A 21,389-nucleotide genomic window follows, 5' to 3' on the forward strand; every position below is an offset into this window, starting at 1 on the left:
GTTGGTGGCAACCTTCGAAAATAAATAAAGTATTAATACCTTTGTCCATATAATCAGTTTTTTTTTAAATCGTGAAACAACTGTGGGGCACTATAATTTTAGTAGAAATGTAATGACAAAGTAAAATATTTCCAACAATTGGCTGAAAAAGTTGGCAGATCGGAATCATTTGGCTTTAAGATGCCTACATCTGTGGAATTTCCTATAGTAAAACCAAACCTACTTCTTTGTTCCAAATAAGGAGCTAACTGTAGTGGAGATTTTGTTTAAAATTGGGCCTGAAACTATATTGAAATAGTACATTGCAGCAGCTAGAAAGTTTATCTTTGGTATCATAATCAAAGTTAATTTTAAACAAGTTAAATTTTGCAAATAAAGTCTTGCATGTTGTGTAATATTAGGTATCTAAATATGGTTGACTTAATTGACTATCATTCTGTCTGGTAAAGCCTGACATATATAGCAGCAAGGTTTAATCAGGAAAACCCAGTGTACATTTAATCAGGTTTAATTCTATTTTTTGTTTATTGTATCTCACAAGAAAATCTTGTATCCATAGTGGTATTTATAATTCAATAAGTATTCTTTGTTTTTATAATAATTATCTTCTTTCTGATTTTAGATTTCACCACTCTAAGTAGTGACCCTCATAAATATTTTCTTTACAAAATGTGACTCCTCTGCGGCTTCACAAAAACTATTTAGGGTTAATGTATTTTTGGCATTTGCTCTAAAGAGGGTCTGCAGGAGGGATTCTTTGCAAAATAAAAAGTGTATTCCCAATCCAGAAATGATCCACATTGGATTCCCACTCTGCTGACTTTGTTAGATAAATTTAGAAAAAGAAAAATTCCAGTAGTGTTCTCAGAAAACAATTTATCCTTCCCCATGTGACAATCCAGGCTATCTGAGGTCAAATTCAGGATCCTGTAACTGTGCTTATAGGCAATGGGGATGGTCCCTGTGGATGATGATAGGGATAGAGTTGGCTACTGGTAAGGCTTTTCTGATTAATTTGTGCACTTTACTTAATATTGCCAGCAAATGATTTCTGAGCTTTTTTAATGGAGGCGAGTTGAGTTGTTTGTTGGCATAATCAAAACAAAAACGATTTATATGGCTATCAGGTAGTGCTGCTTTAAAGGGCATGGTTGCTAATTATAAGACTGGCTTTAATAGATTAGCACATTTCACTTAATAGGATAATTGAGTTTGAGATAAGTTGTTTTACTAATTGACATTTTTCTATTTACTTTTATCGTAGCTGGATAGTCAATTTATTTCTAAAACGCAATGAGCTTAATTTTGTAACTTATTATGCTTAAGAGAGTTTTGAGGTAATTGTAAATAATTAATAGCTAATTAGCCCACACTCTGGTGATTTTAACTGCTTCTTTGAGGCACTGTGCAAGAAGGAAAATAAGTGGCTGAAAGAGTAACACAATCATATCCAAGCAAACCTGTTTTTGTATCTTTTGTATTAAGACAGCAAATACATTCCTGTTTCACTGGCCTTTCACCATAATGAGCCATGGCTATTCCCATTGCTTTTCGACTGCATAGTAAGTATTCTGATATTTTACATCACATTTGGTAGTATGCAGTAGAAAAGCAATGGTAATAAGCAGGACTGAAAAAGTCTGATTGCCACAATGAAGCAGTTTCTCCTTCTTGGGTATGGGTGTAGTTCAGTTCTGTTCATTGCAGGTCCAATCATTTGCATCTTAACTGAAGAGATGGTGCTCTGTGACTCAGGCATTAACCTTCAGAAAATATGACAACTTCATATTTTGTTATACTGATCTTCACAAAGAGACAGGGTTTTAGGAGCCGACTCAATGCAAAAGAAAATGGAGGAGAGGTAGTAATCACAGCTGTAAGTTTAAATTCAATGGAAGTCTTTCAAGCCTTGCCTCTTGTTGGAACGAGCAGAGGATTAGTATATTCTCCATTCTTAACCAGGCTTTAGCTAGAGCACTGAATTTTGCATTGATTTATTAATGAATCAGTATTTTATCTAATTTCTTCTGTACTCCCAATTCATAATGTGCTGGCTGTAGCAACAGAGTCTAACAAATGACTGTATTAAGAGCAATATTAAAACCTGTTGTGGCTTTTAAAAGCAAAATATTTACTTAAATTTGCTTTTTAATTTATGATTTTGCTGTGTAAGCCTCCACTTAAATGTATCTCTATTACCATGACAACAACATTCACTTTTCCAGCACATCTGTGTCAATGTTCCCATTGACAAACTATAGGACGGTGAGAAAGCAGAATCAGTGAGACTTTTCAGATACATTTCACCTCCACGTTTGTTTACCCATTATTTTCAATAGAATGTGTACAACGTGTATATCTTCCCCTCTTCCTGCACCATCTTGGATTGACATCTTTCCATCAGTTTAAAAGTCAGAGGGGTAGGTTAGGAACAGGGAATGACAAGGGTGCTAAAATCAGCTTTGTTGCTGATGAAAGTTCACTAAAAATAAAAGTAATTAATGCCTGCACATCATAAGACACAGAAGTCCATAACCAGAAGGCATAGATTTAAACTAATCGCTGAAAGATTAAAGGGGAGTTGAGGAGACATTTTTTCACCCAGAAGGTGGTGGGGGTCTGGAACTCACTGCCTGAAAGGATGGTAGAGACAGAGAGTCTCATCGCATTTAAAAAGTACTTGGATATGCACTTGAAGTGCCGTAACCTACAGGGCTACGGACCAAGAGCTGGAAAGTTAAATTAGGCTGCTCTTTTCCGGCCAGCATAACACGATGGGTCGAATGTCCTCCATCTGTGCCGTAAGCGTCGATGATTCTATGAAAAGCAAAATGCAAAGAAAAATGGGCTTCTGTGGGGTTTTTTTAGAAGAAAATATCAGAGAAGTAATTTTCTGGCTGCATTCTACCAGTAGGGTGTTTCAGTTACAAAGATCCATTACTGCAAATTCCAGCCCGCACGCCGCACAATTTTCTGACTTAGCGGCTGAGGCTCCATTTTGGGAGTGTGAAGTCAGAAAACTACCACTTAGATCACTTTTTCACATTTCCAAGCAACCTATTGAAAATTTTGACTGGCTAGTTCAAATCAAGACACGTGACAACCTTGCTCCATTGTGTCACCTAACATACAAATTAACTCTGTAGTCTCATATGGAATATCTTCACTTTCGTTCAAAGTCAAAACAGAAATAAAAAGAAATTGAGAATGCTATTAAAGTATTACTGCACTGGGTAGTGTTTAAAGACTTTGGCAGATTGAAAGGGGACCTTGCTCTAGTTGGTCATAGCCTACAATCTGTTCAGTTCCAAACACTTTGCAATGCAGTAATTTCCTAATGTTGGTACCATAACCTTTTATTGAAATGATGAACGTTTTTCTGAATTCTAATGGTGGTTGAATCATTCCTGGGTCCTCATTACTTTTAATGCTTTTTCCTCCTTTCTCGATCAATCATGTCACACTTCATCTCCTGCCGTCCTGGTCTCTAAAGCTGACATAGAGCCCGCCTATTCTCTATACTGTGATGAGCCCTGTTTGCCACCTGGTAAAGACATACTGCATGCAGTGGTGGTGTTGAAGCTGCTTTGATTGCTTTAATTTCTGGAATGTTTGAAAATACATTTGGGTGCAACTGTAATTTAGTGAATTTAATCCAACATGGTTGATTTGTCCAAAAATAATCAAACCTATCTTCCTCTCCGATTATGGAAGTGATCTATAAATAATTAACTTGTAGTCTGCCAACAATATACTGAATGATTTTCAATATGTCTCCAGAATGCTTGTAGCCGGATGGTTAACACATATGACTTGACACAGCCATAGCATGCTTATTAGAAAAATGAGAACATATATTCAATAAGTAATGTTAGACTATGGACATAATTCCTAAACCATTAAATTTTAGGAAAAACATAGCATGAATTGTGATTTTTTTTTTTATTTCATAAAAGATTAAAGTAAGCTATTTTTTTTCTTTTGTTCATTTTATTGGGAGAATAAAGAGAAGAATTCAAAATATAACCAAAACATTAATTCCATTCATACAAAAACAACATACTGCGGGTGCTGGAAATCTGAAATAAAAACAGAAAATGCTGGAAATATTCAGCAGGTCAGGCAGCATGTGGGGAGATAAACAAAGTTAACGTTTCAGGTTGATGACCTTTCGTCAGAACATTAATTCCAGTGAGTCACTCCCAGCTACCATCTGGGATGTTAGATATGATGACGCAAATTGGATTTGAGAATTAAAAAGATATTGCTGAAATTTAATTTCTTCAACATGTCATTGAAGGCTGTGTTGTGTTTTGAGTTTTAATGTTGATCTCTTTCTTGAATGTCCTTAAAAATACAATAGAGCAGAAGGTGCTAATACCTGAACCATTTAAAAAAAAAACTAATAGCAGAGTATATGGCCATGACAGTACAGGTCTTTTCAATGTCAGGTTGTTTATGTGATAATGGCAAAGGCAGATCCCATGTTATTCACATATAACAATGGCTGAAACAGATGGATATTTAAAGCAACATAAACATTACAAGACCCCATGCTTAGGGTTTCCATCGGTGGATATAAATCAATAAAGATCTCAATTAACTGTATTTCCATACTTTGTAGAATATCTCAAATATGAGCAAAGATACCTTGTAAAGTACTGTTACTACATTTCCAAGCATTTCAGGCTATGCTTGAGTCTACACTATATCGATGAAGAATTATTTTCTGCTGGTATTGCTTTGTGGAAAGTCAAAGGTGAAGCAACATCACAAAAATTGAAAAAGCATTTGCAAGCGAAAGACTGATAAAGTTATTGAACTATTAAATAATTATAGAATTGCTATGATTACAAAATCTATATACCCAGGGCAAAAAAAAAATTGATGGCATTATTATTTTTTTATTAATGCATGACTATTTGCTTTCCACAAGATTTCACGTTTGTAGGCTAAAGCAGTGTAACAGTGTAATTCCTGTTATGAATTCAGGTCTGCCTTAGATCTCTTCTCGGGTTCAGTGGTGTCAAGTGCTACCATTAGCCGTCTGAGGGGCCGAAATTGGCTTCCGTCCCAATAGGTTGGATAATTTTATTTTATTGAATATTCTCCCCCTGAATCCATTGGGCGGAGAATAGAGGGAAATTGTCCTCTTTAACTTTTTTAATTTGTCGGGACGGCGTTTGGGGCGACTAAGGGGCGGAAGGTAGGCAGTGTCATCAGCGTCATGCTGAGCGCGAGAGCCACTGTGAACTCTGCAGCCATTTTAGTGGCGCCAACTGTGCCACCAGGGAATGCTTCAGCTGGGCCATGGCCCGGCACCCAAGTGGGTGTACCAGGCTGCCAGTTAGCAGCCCGGCCGAACCTGTGGCCGCCATTGTCAGGCCGACTTCAGAGTCGGCCGACTATTAAAATAAAATGGCGGCCGCGGCGGTGTCCAGCCATTGGCAGCTTCCCACTGAGAAAAGCTGTCGAGGGCACCAAGCAGCGGCGGCTCTGCTCCTGCGGGACAGTTTCCCTTGCAGGGCGGAAAGGGGTCACCACCAGGTGGTAAGGGGTTGGCGTGTGTCCGACGGGGCGGAACACAGGGCGTGGCGGAAACCCGTTTACGCTACCTCTGGCTAAGGGGCAATTTCGATGGATCGGCCCATCCGCCTGCCCCCGGTCGGAATGGCTTTACCGCCTCATGGATCTTAAAGAGGGGGTTTAATTTTGGCTCCTGAATGTTTTACTTTTGTGGGAATTGACTTGCACTCCCCTACATCTGCTTGTACGATATCATGATCTCGATTTTAACAACAGTACCCCCTTTTGACCTGAACCCGATATTCGAAGAACCAAGCAAACATTTGGTGATAGGAGGCCAGATATGAATCGCACAGCTGCTTAATTTCACAGGAAAGTGACTATACAGAACAGACCTTGTGGCCAGACTCACTTAATTCAATCTGTAGAACTTACCCTTGCGTAAGGAATATTCCACACCATTGGGCATTTTTCTTGAGTGAATCAATGTGGCAATCAAACTATCTTGCAGCATTTCTAACCTCTTCCTGTCTACAAGTGCCCTCACAACTTTCCCTTTAAAACTCTTCATAGCTATCCTGTTTCAAAAAAATTGCCATCTCTCTTCTTGCCTGTGTCCCAGCTTTTCTCTTTTAATTTCTCTTTTCACAGGCAAAGATCAAAGGACTTTCCAACACAGTGGGTGTGAGGTTTTATTTTGACAAGTTAACAAATCACTGGTTTGGTCTCTGGGGGGAAAACAATTTCTAATTAGCATATGAACCACCTTGGGTGTCACTCCTGGGTTCCCCCACGGGCCATCTCTGCCTGTCCATCTGCTGCCTAGAATAGGCAGCCATGCCCAATGAATGGCTCTCCCTCTCCCCAGCCTGTTGCTATAACACTTGGTCTCCCATGTCTCTATCTTGAGCACATAAGACACATAGCACTACTTCATCCTGCATGAGGTATAGTGCAGACTTGCTCCCTAAACACCCTGTGTGACTGAACAGGCTCTTCCAGGATATGGTGCCTTCGTAACTTCAGTCTGTGCGGTGAGGAGTGAGCTTCCTTTCTGTTCTTTCTCGAACTCTCATATGTGGTTGTCCAACTCCAGCTCCTCCACACTCCCTTGGTTTGTAATATATCTGGACCGTGAAACCCCCAACATCATTAGCATGCCATGTGCTGCCAACCCGCCTGTTTCCATGATATTTGGAGCTGATCCGGCAAACTTCCACCTGAAATGGCCTTATCCTTCTGAATTTCTTCAGGTGTTCAACTTGATCAGAAATTTCTGCAGCTGCTTTCCCGGATGAATTTGTACATCTCTGTACTGCTTTGCCCTGATCTCCTCATTTCTGACCTGTTTGTTTATAACTCCACCTGAGTGATCTAATTTTTTAGGTGGAAATGGTAGGTGAAGAGAACATGAAGAAAGCTCAACCACTTTACAATTACCATATGCTACTTTTGTAAGCACTGTAACTAGAAATGGCAGCCGCAAAAACTTAATTGTTCCAAAATCAATTTACCATTGTCTCAAAATATCTATCTCTCTCTCTCTCTCTCTCTCTCTTACTCTCTCTCTATCTGGAGATGAGGAGCGTTCTTAGAGGGAAGGAGGCCGCAGCTGTTGTGGGAGAGTAGGAGTGATTGAACCAGTTGTTGAAGATTCAGAGCCAGGAGAAGGGAAAGAGATCTGTGAAGTGAGAAATTGAACACTCTCAAACAATAACTGGATAAATTCATCAAATAATATAATTATTAATTGATCACAGTCAACACTACATTGATTTGTAACATTTATTCGAGAAGTTTATTCATTGAAGCAGTCAACTAACACCTGTCTCTGCCCAAAATACTCAGAACACCTAACTCATTATAAGCAGCAACTGTGTAATCGAGCATAATGGAAAATAAAAATGGTTAGCGTTGTTTGGCTAATTTAAACAATTGCCCGATTTAAAGGTGGGCATCTTAAGCTGGTGGGGACTGCATTTTTTTCAGTATTGTAATTGGATTAGCACATAATGATAGTTGTAACCAGGCTAATAGTCAGTCGGCAGCCTCTGAGATGCTGCCCTCATTACCTACATCAGCTCTTACTTCAGATGAGACTTTGCTTACAGTGCGGCCAACTGTAGAGATCGACATTATATTCTGTACTTGTATCATTTTGAACATTAGCACTTCTAGGAGTGAGCGCTCCATACTGGGAGCACCTATGCAGAATTTAGGTGTGCGCCCAATTTAAATAGAAATTAATGGACAGAAAACTATGGACCTGTGAATTGGACACATTCTCAAATTCCCAATCTGTGTTCCCAGCACATGAAGCTTTCCAGCAAAAGCACAAAAGCTAAACATTTCCCTATAGCTTTCCTCTATATTACTCACCCTATACTCATCAGGTGCCTGTTCTTTAAACCTCATTTATGCCCATATGTGCCAAACTGGTGAGATCCTGCATGCATATACAACACTAAGTAACACAATTTAGAGCTGTTCTGCACTGAATATATATACCAATTAAAAAGCAATAACAGTCGTGGTGGTCCCTGCTACTTCCCTCACAGGCTGTTCTGCCCCTTTGCTTCACCACATGAGCTGCATTTCATTTGGAGGGGTTATTAGAACTATCCAAAATCCCCACTGTATCAGCCACTCATCTTCATAGGCAGTCCCTCGAAATCGAGGAAGACTTGCTTCCAGTCTAAAAGTGAGTTCTCAGGTGACTGTACAGTCCAATATGGGAATTACAGTCTCTGTCACAGAAGTCGTTGGAGGAAAGCGTGGGTGGGGAGTCTGATTTGCCGCCACTACCATTGTGGTGGTATGGTTAAACAGCTTTCCTATTCAATGGGCTAGATTTTCGGTTCTTGGCGAAAATGGTAGTTTTAGTCCGGGGCTGGTAGCAGTACAAGAGAGGCCTAGGGAAGGGGAGGGATTTGCAAAAAACATTCACAAAACCTTTACCTATTAATTTGCTGAAAAATAATTTAAAAATACAAACTTTAACTTACCATTTCTTCAGGTCTTCATACTTACCGCTGCTGGCAGGGCTGCACTGACAGGTTTGACCCTGTCGGTATTCTGGGTGTGGCATAAGGGTACAACGCAAAGGCAAACTGCGTTGTTGCATGTCGGCGCACCTCTCCCCGAAGGTACGTGGAAGTGTCGCCGCAAACAGATACCCGAGGATTCCGCCGACCGGGTTTTCGCCGCAGAGGGTCAAATCGCGGCGAAAACCTGGTCGCAAACCTAGCGAAAATCCGGCCTTTAAATTCACTAACGTCACACCTGGAGAAAAGCACTCCATTTTCAATTTGACTGTGCAGCTGTAAAATGCTGCACAAGTTCTGCAACAATGACCTTCATAAGCCTGAACAATAAGGGCTGGAATTCGCCTCCGCCCCGTTTGGGGCAGATAATTCGAATTGTTCTCGCCCGGCGTGAATTGGAGGGAAGAGGCATAAAATTCGGCTCTTTAACTTTGTCACTGCCTCCCAGTGCTTTGGGGCACTCTTTGAAGTGGTGTAGGGCGGGTTTGCGTCAGGAGCGGGGCGGTATCCATCACTGCTGTGCTGAGCATGGCAGTGCGGCGGTGATGACATCAGCGTGATGCGGACATGCCACGTCGCGCTGACGCATAGTAACATCCCTCCCCTTCACTGGGCCACCAGGGAGGGGTTACGTTGGGCCGGTAGCCAGGCACCCAAGAGGGGCTGCCAGGTTGCCTGTTGGCGGCAAAGCCAAACCAGCGGCCGCCATTGTCGGGCCGATTGCCGCGGTGGTGCAACCTCCCCTTTAAGGACGGACACACCACCAAGTCACTGGCAGCTTCCTGCGAATAAGGGTCGCCGCCGGATGGTAAGGGATCCCGCATGGCCGACAAGGGGTCAGAGCACCGGGAGGGGCGGAAAGTCGGTGCATGGCGGAATCATGTTTACACTGCTCCCGGCCCGGATGAGTCACACCCTCCGCCAGCCCCCAGTCGGTATGGCCTTACCGCCCCATTACCGTTTCTTAGAGTTGGTAACGGGCCTTAAAAATGGGAGCAATATTTGCCCCTAAGTGTATTGATGCTTTTTCCACTGATATTACAGCACCTGCTACTTACATCTACTTTTTTGTGAAAATTATTGAGATGGGTAAAATATAGGTGGGAATTATAACCCCCAAAACAAGTGGTTTTGGGTGGATATGATGTAAAAATATTAAAAAATCTGAAACCCGACCCCCAGCCCACGTCCAACCCATTTTAACAGAGGCGAACAGGAGGAGCCAGCAACCAACCCGCTCTCAGGACGTGGTTGGTCATTTAAATATTATAATGAGGCTGCATGCATCAGAATTAACCACCATTTTAAATTCAATCCTGGCCGGCTGGGTTTCCCGGGCCTCAGAAAACCCGTTGGCTAAAGGGAGATGAGGACTGCTAGATCCAGGAGGTAAGTGCCTTTCTACTTACCTGCTGGATCCAGTTTACCTGCTTCACCCATCCCACGCGATCGGACACCCCATGACCCTTCCGATTCCCCCACCCGACCTTTCCAATCTCCCCCCCCACCTCCCCGACCCTTTCGATCTCCAGCCCCCGCCCCTCCAACCCCCGACCCTTCCGATCTCCCCTCTGACCTCCGATCTCCGATCGTCCCCCCGCTCCGGGCCCCGATCTTCCCCCCGACCCAGGCCTCCGATCTCCCCTTTGGCTTCCAGTTTTCCCCCCCACCCCCTCACCTCGGCTTTTCTGATCCTTCCATCCTCTCTGCTCCCTGGCTGTGGTCTAGTGCTGAAGACCTCCCATTTCCCAGCAGCCAGCCTCTCAATCTGTCTTGCTGCGGTGGGAAACAGAGACTATAATGATAATCAGGTCCTGACATAAAATTCGGTAGGACCTGAGCCCGAATGCAAAATTGCCTCTCCATCTCTGAGATAAGATCAGGGCATAGTCTCAATTATTGTTTTGCTCATTTGCATTCTTAGGTAGGTGGCTATGGAGGCCAATTTAACAGCCTGCTATGTAAATCTTGCTTCCACTGTTTAGAGATTAATTTTATATGTTGAAAGTACTTTTGAGAAACACTATAGCAATACCGAAAGAAAAAAGATAGTTTACACATTCCCAATCTCTTTTCTCTTTCTCAAACTTTGGAGGACTAAAGAGTCCTATTTTTAACATATTACAGATCATAGTCTACAACATCATATGACAAAAGAAAATATAATTCTAAATAATGATTTTTATAAATATTCCCTCATTCATGTAAAAAGTATGCACAGTGTAGATTTACCTCATACTTTATTTCACTGTTTATTTTTATTTGCATCATTAGATAGAATTTCACATGTTTTCTAAATTGAGAACAGGAGATCTGCACTATTAATACATCTAGCATTATTAAAGAGGAATTGCACCTTAGTTGTTCGCATGCCCTGCAATGAACTTAATGCATAATATAGTGAGGCCTCTATGATTGATTAACTGAGTGGAACTGAATTTTAAAAGCTCAGTGTTATCTTTCTTTGACTTAATGTTTTCTCTAAAGTGTTTATTTGTTTGTCTATGTGTTTGCTAGATTTTTTGTACTATCAGCCGCAGTTACTGACACCACGAGTACTGCACTGAGTGGACTAAATGATCTCTCTTGACTTTTCCTATGGTGCATGTCTCTGTAACTCTTCACTCTCCCTTTTTTAATGCATATTGTCCTAACAGGAAAGCATCAAGTTGATGTCGGCAAAGTACTAAAGGAAGCACAGAGCCCTAGAGGCAAGGACTCATTTCATGTTGTTCATTAAATTTGTGGCATTGCCTTCAAGGAACTCTAACACTTAGACTTATGTCCCAAATCAAAGTGACAAATTGTAATGCATTTACAAAGAATTGTGGCACACCACTAACCAAAATGTATAATCAATAAATGTTTGTTTTCCTTGAAGGGAAGTATTTTTGCAGTGGACTGAACATGGATTATGTGAATTTATACTGTTCATAGTTTAACCTTGAAGGAGTAAAGTCTTGTAAATTTCACCAATCCTGGTATACAAGCATTTTACTCTTCCATCTATGTCTTATTTTAATGTTAAGTGTTCTCCACACTGGTTAATTTGACATGGTGGCATGTGCTAAAATAACCCTGCTGCACTAAAGATGGGCTAATTGGAAATGTAACAGATTGTACATTCCAACTCACTGATCAAAGGGACATAGGATTATTTCTTTGTTCCTAACTCCTATTGAAATGTTTAGAAACTAACAGCTATGTTTTTGATTTTATGAATGATCATTGCATGTTCTCCGAATGAGTGGGATGCATGTATATGATTTGCAGCTTTTGCCTTTGCAATGCCTTTGCTTGATGGTGAAAATGTGCACAGGCTTCACACAGTATATTGAAGAAGTAGCTATTCTTAAATATCTTTGAGGGCAGCAACAGCCTCAAATTTCAACAGATTCTTCTGTGCATTCTACCGTGAACACCACAGATTTAAAAGGATTTTCATCGGAGCTACCTGGTGAAGCAGATCACCCACTGGTTATAGAACCTGCCTGATTGTCATTCCATTGATTTCAATGGAATAAAAATGAGGAGGGTTTTATAACATGCAGTTGATCCCCTTTACTGGTTACTGCCCAGGCGGTAAAGATGCAAATCAACCCCATACCATCTTTAATTCTTGTTATTTTTAAAAAGCACCATTCACAAACTTTTTGGTCTCACTTGTTCTTCTAGGTTTTGTTGTCAATATTTTTTCCACAGTGTTCTGAAGAACATAATTTGAACCCATTCCACAGTCAGTCAGTCAAAACCAGCTGTGGCCAAATTCTGTTAATTGTCCCAACTCAAGTGAGCTGCCATTTTTTCTTTGTACCCACCTCAGCAAATTAATCCATTTTTAAAGCCATTAGTAGAGACTTACCTTACCCAGTTTCCCAGGGTAAGCCATACTTCCACCTATTTGTACAAAATAACAGAAATGTATTTACGTAAATGGAGCTAGATCAGTGTCAGAGTAATAGCCATTCCAGGTTAAAAGAGAATAACAATTCTGATGTTTTTGTCTGTCCTTGCCTAAGGTTGGGAATTGTCTGTAATTTTAAAATACCTGTACCTGTCTTCTTTTTTCTACTCAATTTAAATATAATTTTTATAACATTTTCTTAAGAGAATTATCATTTTTTATGCTATCTGGTGAAATAACCTGATTTTTTAAGCAATGGATTTTTATTTAGAAATAAATAGCTTTCTCATCAAAACCTATGGCAAGACTGATTGAATTAATGTTCATCTCTATATGTAGTAGAAAAATATTTTTAGTACCCGATGCTTTTTCATTTCTACCATTGCATCTGGTAAACTAGTCGAAGAGATTTCCCCTGACACTGTTATTAGATGTACATAATAATAATGTACATAAAATAAATAACATCCTCATCTCTCTGAAAGAGATTTCAACAAAAAATTATTTTTGCAGCGGTTCCATTTTCTTCTTTTAATCTCTGAACTATTTTCTTTATTTCTTACTGCTCTTTCCTTATATGTATTCAGGAGGTTTTAAAGATTTAAGCTCAGACCCCATGAAAGTCATAGATGAGGCTGTGGAAGATACCTCAGATTGGATCTATGGCTTTATATCTTTACTATGTGATATATTAACAACCACAGAATACCCCGATGACGATATGGATGAAGGTATTCAGAGCAAACAGACTTGTATAGTTGTAGATACTTTTATATGTAATATGAGTATAAAATGATTACATTATATGAGCACTATGTCCAACCTGATTGAAGAAACTAGAATTACAAGTGCTGTAATATGTCTGCTTGCTAAGCTTTTACAGTAAGGCATTTTAATTTTTAGAAACTTGGAAAGCTTCTTGCACTGAAAATTCTGTGGTACATTTCTACTTTATTGTTAGGTAAAGGGAGGGCATTCTTCACCCAGCTCTCTTATCTGTTTCATATGTTTACATTTGCAGCACAATTTTTTAAAAAGCTATTTTTATTTTGATAAAAAAACAAGAAATTCTGGTCCCTACCTGATTATTGGAAATTATTTGGCATGATGGATTATGACCTGCCCTTTCACTGCCAGAAAGGTCTAGTGAGATGAAAATCTCTCTGCTGTAAATAGTCATATGTCAATTTGTTTGAGCAGTCTCAAACCAATTCCCTGTGGTTATGGGTAAACAGTGTGAAACCACTCACAAGTTGCCATTACTTGGTACTCAGCAAGCACTCTGATTCAGAGATGCCAGAAGAAAAGTTGGTGTTGAAAATGGAAATGCCATACTGACTCAGAAGGGAGATGCACTTCTGAGATTTAGGTGAAGGCACTTATTGTGGCAGAGTTGAGTGAGTTTTAATGAGCATTTAATTCATGCTACATTTAACCTTCCAATTTTCAGCACAAATATTTCTCACCGCCATGAAATCAACATTCATTCATAAATGGAGAGAGGGTGGGAGGGGAAGTAAAGAGAAATATATAAAGATATTTTAATACGGTTAGGGGGAATTTAAGAAAATCATGCTCCTCGCGTGGAGCCTCTCCCACTGAGAATGTGTATCACGAATTCGGACACATGTCCGTAATGGTTTTCCATTCATTACTTTCCATCAACAGAAAATCACGGGGAGTGATTTACTCTATCAGTGAGTAAGACTCCAAGCCAGTAGCGTATGTTTCATAAGATTATCCCAATCAATTTTTAATTTGTTCTGGCTGCAAATGGATTATTGAAATAAAGGGTAAAGGCTTTCTCACTGAAAATAACCACAGAATAAACCAAATATTTTTTGTGATCTAGACATGGGAAAACAAATATATTTTAACAGAATTCCACAGAATTCCACAGAATAAGCCACAGAATTCATGTCAAATATGTTTTCAAGAAATTAATTTCAATTTAGCTCCCACTACAAAAATAAAGCATTCACATGTTTTATTTATTGAAACAACTGTAACGAAACACTGTAGAAATGCACAATAAGCATGTCAGTTCCTAAACGCGATTAAAATGTTTGACTGATTATTGAGATTATAATACCAGCTATGTGGTACAAATAACTTTCTTTTGCTCGAATTCATATTCTAACACAAAGCTATAAGTACAATGCTTTTGTTCACATTGATCTTTGCAACTGGGAAACAGAAGAATTACCATCCATGACATCTTGTCAAAGGATCTTTGGAGTGATTTTTGATTAAAATGCCCTTGTGTCATTTTGAGGTTGCCTTGTATAGTTATCATTCTACCTATTGAATGCCATATCCTCTTTCTAAGTATTCTGTCTAACTTTAATTGCTTGTGAGTGTTAATGAAAAACAAATGCATTTTGTCTCACTTTGATGTCTTGTATGAATCAGTGACACTGACATTTTTATGATTAATGTATGCATTTTGAACTTTGATCCTATACACTCCTCAGAAAAGTTAAATGAACAAGGTACTATAACTAAAATTAAATCTTTAATTGTCTGAACTTGTGATTATGAAATTCGAAGAGGAAGTCAACTGCAGCAAAACGTTTGGTTTTAGCCATAAAATATTTTTCAGTTCATATTATCAAAATGCTTAACTTGCTCAATTGGTCGTTCCTTATATGTTAATGCTGGCACATGAATTTAATGCAGGGATCATCATAGTTGAGCCCAATCCAGTCCTTACTTCATATCTATACATTCACAATTTCTAGCAGGGATCAGTGAACATCAATCAGAAACTGGAATCCTAACCACTGGTTCTTTCCAAACAACAACAGCTTACAATTATATAGAGTTTTTAACATAGTAAAATGTCCCAAGGTGCTTCATCGTACTAGACAAAAATTGACACTGATCTAAAGGAGACATTAGGACAGATGGCCAAAAGCTTGGTCAAAGAAGCGGGTTTTAAGGAGTGTATTAAAGGAGGTGAGAGAAATGGAGAGGCGGAGCGGTTTAAGGAGGAAATTCCAAAGCTTAGGGCCTCGACATGTGAAGGCATGGCCACTATTGGTGGGGCAAAGGAAGTGGGGGATGTATAAGAAGCTAGAGTTGGAGGAATGCAGTTCTTGGACGATTGTAGGGATGGAGGAGATACAGAGATAGGGAGGGGTAAGATCACGGAGGGAGTTGAACATGAGGATGAGCATTTTAAAATCAAGGCATTGGTGGACTGGGAAACAATGTAGGCCAGTGACATAGTGATGATGGGTGAATGGGACTTGGCGCAAGTTAGGATATGGGCAGAAGAGATTGATAAGCTTAAGTTTATGGAGGGTGGAAATGGGAGTGCATGGAATAGTTAAGTCTGGAGATAACAAAAAATATAGATGAGGGTTTCACCACAGATGAGCTGAGGCAAGTGTGAAGACGGGAAATATTATGGAAGTGGAAGTAGGTGGTCTTGGTGATGGAGAGGATATGGGTTTTTCCTTCAGTCTAGAGGTACTGAAACCTGTTGCAATTTCAGGGGAGATCAGCTAGGTCAGCATAGACCAGGATTCAAATCTTGGATCTTACTGATCTATATGGTTCAATAACACATAATGTGACTATTTACTTATTTATCCATTGGGAATGCAGGTCAGTTCTTTAAGTCTATAAGATGGGTTGAAAAAGTTGTCAGTAGCTGAGAGGTGTTCCAATGAATAGATTCAGTAATGGGGAAAAGGCTCTGGCATCATTAGGCTGGATGCAGAGAATAACATGCTTCAGTGCTCCTGTGCCCATCTTTCCTAGACCTGAGAAATGGCACAATAAACTGAGCTTCAACTGGTGAGTCAGCAATGGCTGAATATATTTTAAAATCAATTTAAACTATTAAATAAGAAATATGGAATGTACTTTGACAAGGAATGGCCAAGAATAAAAACATGGGGTCAGAAATTTGACTTGGGCAAGTGCACAAAATGAACGGTATCACATCGGCCGCCTATTATACACTCTGTCGAGTATTCTGTTCCAATCAGGAGAGGCGTATACCCCATTATACTGTATTTTTGGAAAACCTTCCTTTAAATAAAATCCCTATTTTTCCCTTTGGCTTGTCTGTTGCTACCTTGGTTCATTGCAGATTATTGTTATTGAGCAATTTGATTGGCTAGCTTGGAGAGAATGACTGTAATTTGCAGTGAAGCAGAATTCTTAGAACATCATTGAATATATCAAAGTGATACCATGAGACTGTGTAAAGCACTAAAAGTTACAGTGCAAGAAGACAGACTCTAAGCTGCAACAATGGGCTTTGAGCTGATTGAAGCATTCAGTGAAACAGCTTATTACTCCTCTGTTGCAGCGTGAAGACTGTGCCATCCTTCCCCATGGCCACAGCAGACATAAAAGTAAATGGGAATTTTGGCAAATCAGAACATGCCTGAAAATGTGACTCTTTCAAAATGAGAACAGCACAATCAGATTCTCAGGTTAGGATCATTGAAATGTAGTTAGACAGAGCCCACAAAATTGTAAAGTAAAATATTCTTCAACTGCTGTTATATTATAGGTACTGGTTTTTGTCATGTATTCAACCAGCATTGTAACCCATGTATAATCTGACCTAAGTTGTACACTGTGAGAACAATGACCACTAGGTGGGAGACACTCCTAACCTGGACCTTCAGGTACAAAAGGGGAAGCTCCACCCACCTTCATCACTTGAGTGCTAAGGAATAAAGGACAGGTCACAAAATGACCTTCTCTCAAGCATGGGCCTCGTGTGCATTTATACTGTATAGTAAGGACGGATCAATGGCGACGAGAAACTGAGATTTAAACCACGCGAGCATGGCCACTAGCAGAACAGACGAGAGGTACTGTGTTAAGGAATGGTTGGGACAGAGATTCAACATTATTAAAGCAGCACACAGTTCTCCAGGCAGACAAGGGCAGTCGGGCATGCTCCAACTCCCCAGAGGGGGAGTTCGACAGAGACAATGGCAAGTTGAACAGCGATTCACGCCATTGCAAGGGACAATGCGGCCAGTAATGGGGCCATCAACATCTGTTAATGGCGCACTCAAGGACAGTCACAGGGGCAGTCAGGGACGATCGACTGGCAAGGGACCTTTTGTTTCCAACAGTAGCTCATGTTGGAGGTGTGGAGGCACACATTCAGCCGGAAAACATAGAAACATAGAAAATAGGTGCAGGAGTAGGCCATTCAGCCCTTCTAGCCTGCACCGCCATTCAATAAGTTCATGGCTGAACATGCAACTTCAGTACCCCTTTCCTGCTTTCTCACCATACCCCTTGATCCCCCTAGTAGTAAGGACTTCATCTAACTCCCTTTTGAATATATTTAGTGAATTGGCCTCAACTATTTTCTGTGGTAGAGAATTCCACAGGTTCATCACTCTCTGGGTGAAGAAGTTTCTCCTCATCTCGGTCCTAAATGGCTTACCCCTTATCCTTAGACTGTGACCCCTGGTTCTGGACTTCCCCAACATTGGGAACATTCTTCCTGCATCTAACCTGTCTAAACCCGTCAGAATTTTAAACATTTCTATGAGGTCCCCTCTCATTCTTCTGAACTCCAGTGAATACAAGCCCAGTTGATCCAATCTTTCTTGATATGTCAGTCCCACCATCCCGGGAATGCAGAGATGAGCAAAATACCTGCAGAAATTGCAGAAATGAACACTGGGGGAAATCGCTAGAAGCTGAAGTTCAGCGAGTTCATATGGAGCACGTATACAGTTCATACACCAGGACGCCACCGATAATGATGAAAGTGCTCCTCAATGGCATCCCAGTATCAATGGAGCTAGACACGGGGGCCAGCCAGTCCCTGATGGGTATCAAACAATTCGAAAAGTTGTGGGCATCCAAGGCCAGGAGGCCAAAATTATCGCCGATTGACGCACAGCTACGGACTTACACAAAGCAGATCATTCCAGTGCTAGGCAGCGCCACGGTAGTCGTGACCCACAAAAATTCAGAGAACAGGTTGCCACTCTGGATTGTCCCAGGGGATGGTCCCGCACTACTGGGGAGGAGTTGGCTTGCTGTCATGAACTGGAAATGGGGCGATGTCAATTCAATTTCCTCTGTGGAGCGAGTATCATGCTCACAGGTCCTGGACAAATTTGACTCATTATTTCAACCCGGCATCGGCACTTTCATGGGGGCCAAGGTAATGATTCACATAAACCCGGATGCCAGGCCAGTACACCACAAGGCCAGAGCGGTGCTGTACGTGATGCGGGAAAAGATAGAATGCGAATTGGACCGCCTGCTGAGGGAAGGCATCATCTCGCCAGTCGAATTCAGTGACTGGGCGAGCCCGATTATGCCGGTGCTCAAGGCGGATGGGTCGGTCAGGATATGTGGTGATTACAAGGTCACCTTCAATCGGGTGTCATTCCAAGACCAGTACCCGCTACCGAGAGCGGAGGACCTCTTTGCGATGCTATCCGGTGGCAAACTTTTTTCAAAATTGGACCTGACCTCAGCTTACATGACCCAGGAGCTGGCGAGTGAGTCGAAGAAGCTGACCACCATCATGACACACAAGGGGTTGTTTGAGTACAACAGATGTCCGTTCGGGATTCGCTCGGCCGCCGCGATCTTCCAACGAAATATGGAAAGTCTCCTCAAGTCGATTCCAGGGACAGTGGTTTTTCAGGACGATATCCTCATCACGGGTTACGATTCTGAAGAACACCTCCACAACCTGGAGGAGGTGCTACACAGACTAGACCGGGTAGGGCTGCGACTGAAAAAGGCGAAGTGCGTCTTCCTAGCTCCAGAGGTAGAATTTCTCGGGATGAGGGTAGCAGCAGATCGGATCAGCCCTACTGCGTCCAAGACGGAAGCGATCCAGAGAGCACCCAGACGCCATAACATGACGGAGCTGCATTAGTTCCTGGGGCTCCTGAACTATTTTAGTAACTTTCTTCCCAAATTGAGCACGCTGTTAGAGCCGCCACATGTGCTCCTACGCAAAGGTTGTGAATGGGTCTGGGGGGACAGCCAGGAAAGGGCTTTTAATAGAGCACGCAATTTGTTATGTTCCAACACTCTGTTAACACAATACGACCCATGTAATCAACTTGTGTTAACGTGCGATGCATTGTCCTATGGTGTCGGGTGTGTGTTGCAGCATGTCAGTGCCAAGGGTCAGTTACAGCTGGTAGCTTATGCCTCCAGGAGTCTGTCCCAGGCAGAAAGGGGTTACGGGATGGGAGAAAAGGAGGCGCTCGCATGTGTATATGCTGTAAAGAAAATGCACCAGTACCTGTTTGGCAGGAAATTTGAGCTGGAGACAGATCACAAACCCCTAACGTCCCTTTTGGCCGACAACAAGGCCATAAATGCAAACGCATCGGCCCGCATACAGAGGTGGGCACTCACGTTAGCCGCCTATGACTATACAATTCGGCACAGACCGGGCACTGAAAACTGCGCCGATGCACTCAGCAGGCTCCCACTAGCCACCACTGAGGGGGCTACTGAGCATGCTGCTGAGATGGCCATGGCTGTTGAAGCTTTCGGAAGTGAAGGCTCACCCGTGACAGCCCGTCAGATTAAAGTCTGGACAAATAGAGACCCGCTACTGTCTCTAGTCAAGAAATGTGTCCTGAATGGGGACTGGGCAGCCACGTACAGGGCATGCCCTGAGGAATTTAAACCATTTCACAGGCGCAGGGATGAACTCTCGATTCAGGCCGATTGCCTACTGTGGGGAAACCGCATAGTCATGCCCCAGATGGGCAGAGAGGTGTTCATCAGAGAATTCCACAATGAGTACCCGGGCATTGTCATGATGAAGGCAATTGCCAGGTCACACATTTGGTGGCCAGGGATAGACGCAGATCTGAAACTTTGTGTTCGCAGGTGCAACACGTGTGCCCAGCTGGGCCATGCGCCCAGGGAAGCCCCCCTTAGCCCCTGGCCATGGCCTATCAAGCCTTGGTCACGCATCCATGTGGACTCCGCAGGTCCTTTCATGGGAAAAATGTTTTTGGTTGTTGTAGACACCTACTCCAAATGGATCGAGTGTGAGATTTTAAATTCAGGCACATCCTCTGCCACGGTTGAAAGTCTACGGGCAATGTTCGCCGCGCACGGTCTACCGGACGTCTTGGTCAGCGACAATGGCCCGTGCTTCACAAGCACTGAATTCCAGAACTTCATGGCAGGCAATGGAATTAACCGTATCAGAACGGCACCGTTCAAGCCGGTCTCAAACGGCCAGGCAGAACGAGCAGTGCAGATAATCAAACAGGGGATGCTCAGAATCCAAGGTGGTTCCCTACAAAGCCGCTTATCACGCCTCCTGTTGGCCTATAGATCCCGACCACAATCGCTCAGAGGGGTTCCACCCGCAGAGCTGCTAATGAAAAGGATGCTCAAAACCTGGCTATCCCTTATACACCCCAGCATGAAAGAAATTGTTGAGAGCAGGCGCCAGCCACAATATGACTACCATGACAGGAATGCGAGGGCACGATGTATTGATGTAAATTATCCTGTTTTTGTCCTCAACTACGCTGCAGGGCCCAAATGGCTCGCAGGCACTGTGATTGCCAAAGAGGGAAATAGGATTCTGGTAGTTAAACTTACCAATGGACAAATCTGCCGCAAACACGTGGATCAAACAAAAAGGAGGTTCAGCAACCCCATAGAAGAAGCAGAGGAAGAACACGATGTAGAGTTCACTCCACCACAGATGACCGCACACTGGAACCAAAGGGAGGAGAGCCCAATCACTGTGGGCAGTCTGGATAGGCTTGAGGCACCGCAAACAGCAGACACTCAGGCCAGCGCCCAACAACCGGAGCCCCAACTCAGGCGCTCTACAAGAGAGCTTATACCACCAGAGAGACTCAACCTGTGATCCCAATAAGACTTTGGGGGGAGGTGATGTCATGTATTCAACCAGCATT

General features: G+C 42.0%; 1 protein-coding gene across 1 annotated transcript in view; it reads left to right on the plus strand.

Moving 5' to 3' along the window:
- LOC139266617 (triadin-like) overlaps positions 1-21,389 on the plus strand; it is a 110,173-nt gene that overhangs the window by 52,101 nt on the left and 36,683 nt on the right. The window contains exons 3-5 of the mRNA XM_070884211.1: positions 3,494-3,547; positions 11,228-11,281; positions 13,062-13,205. Of these exons, the coding sequence (XP_070740312.1) occupies positions 3,494-3,547; positions 11,228-11,281; positions 13,062-13,205 (252 nt within the window). The remainder of the gene's footprint in view (positions 1-3,493; positions 3,548-11,227; positions 11,282-13,061; positions 13,206-21,389) is intronic.

Source organism: Pristiophorus japonicus, chromosome 7, assembly GCF_044704955.1.
Source record: "Pristiophorus japonicus isolate sPriJap1 chromosome 7, sPriJap1.hap1, whole genome shotgun sequence".
Lineage (NCBI taxonomy): Eukaryota > Metazoa > Chordata > Chondrichthyes > Pristiophoridae > Pristiophorus > Pristiophorus japonicus.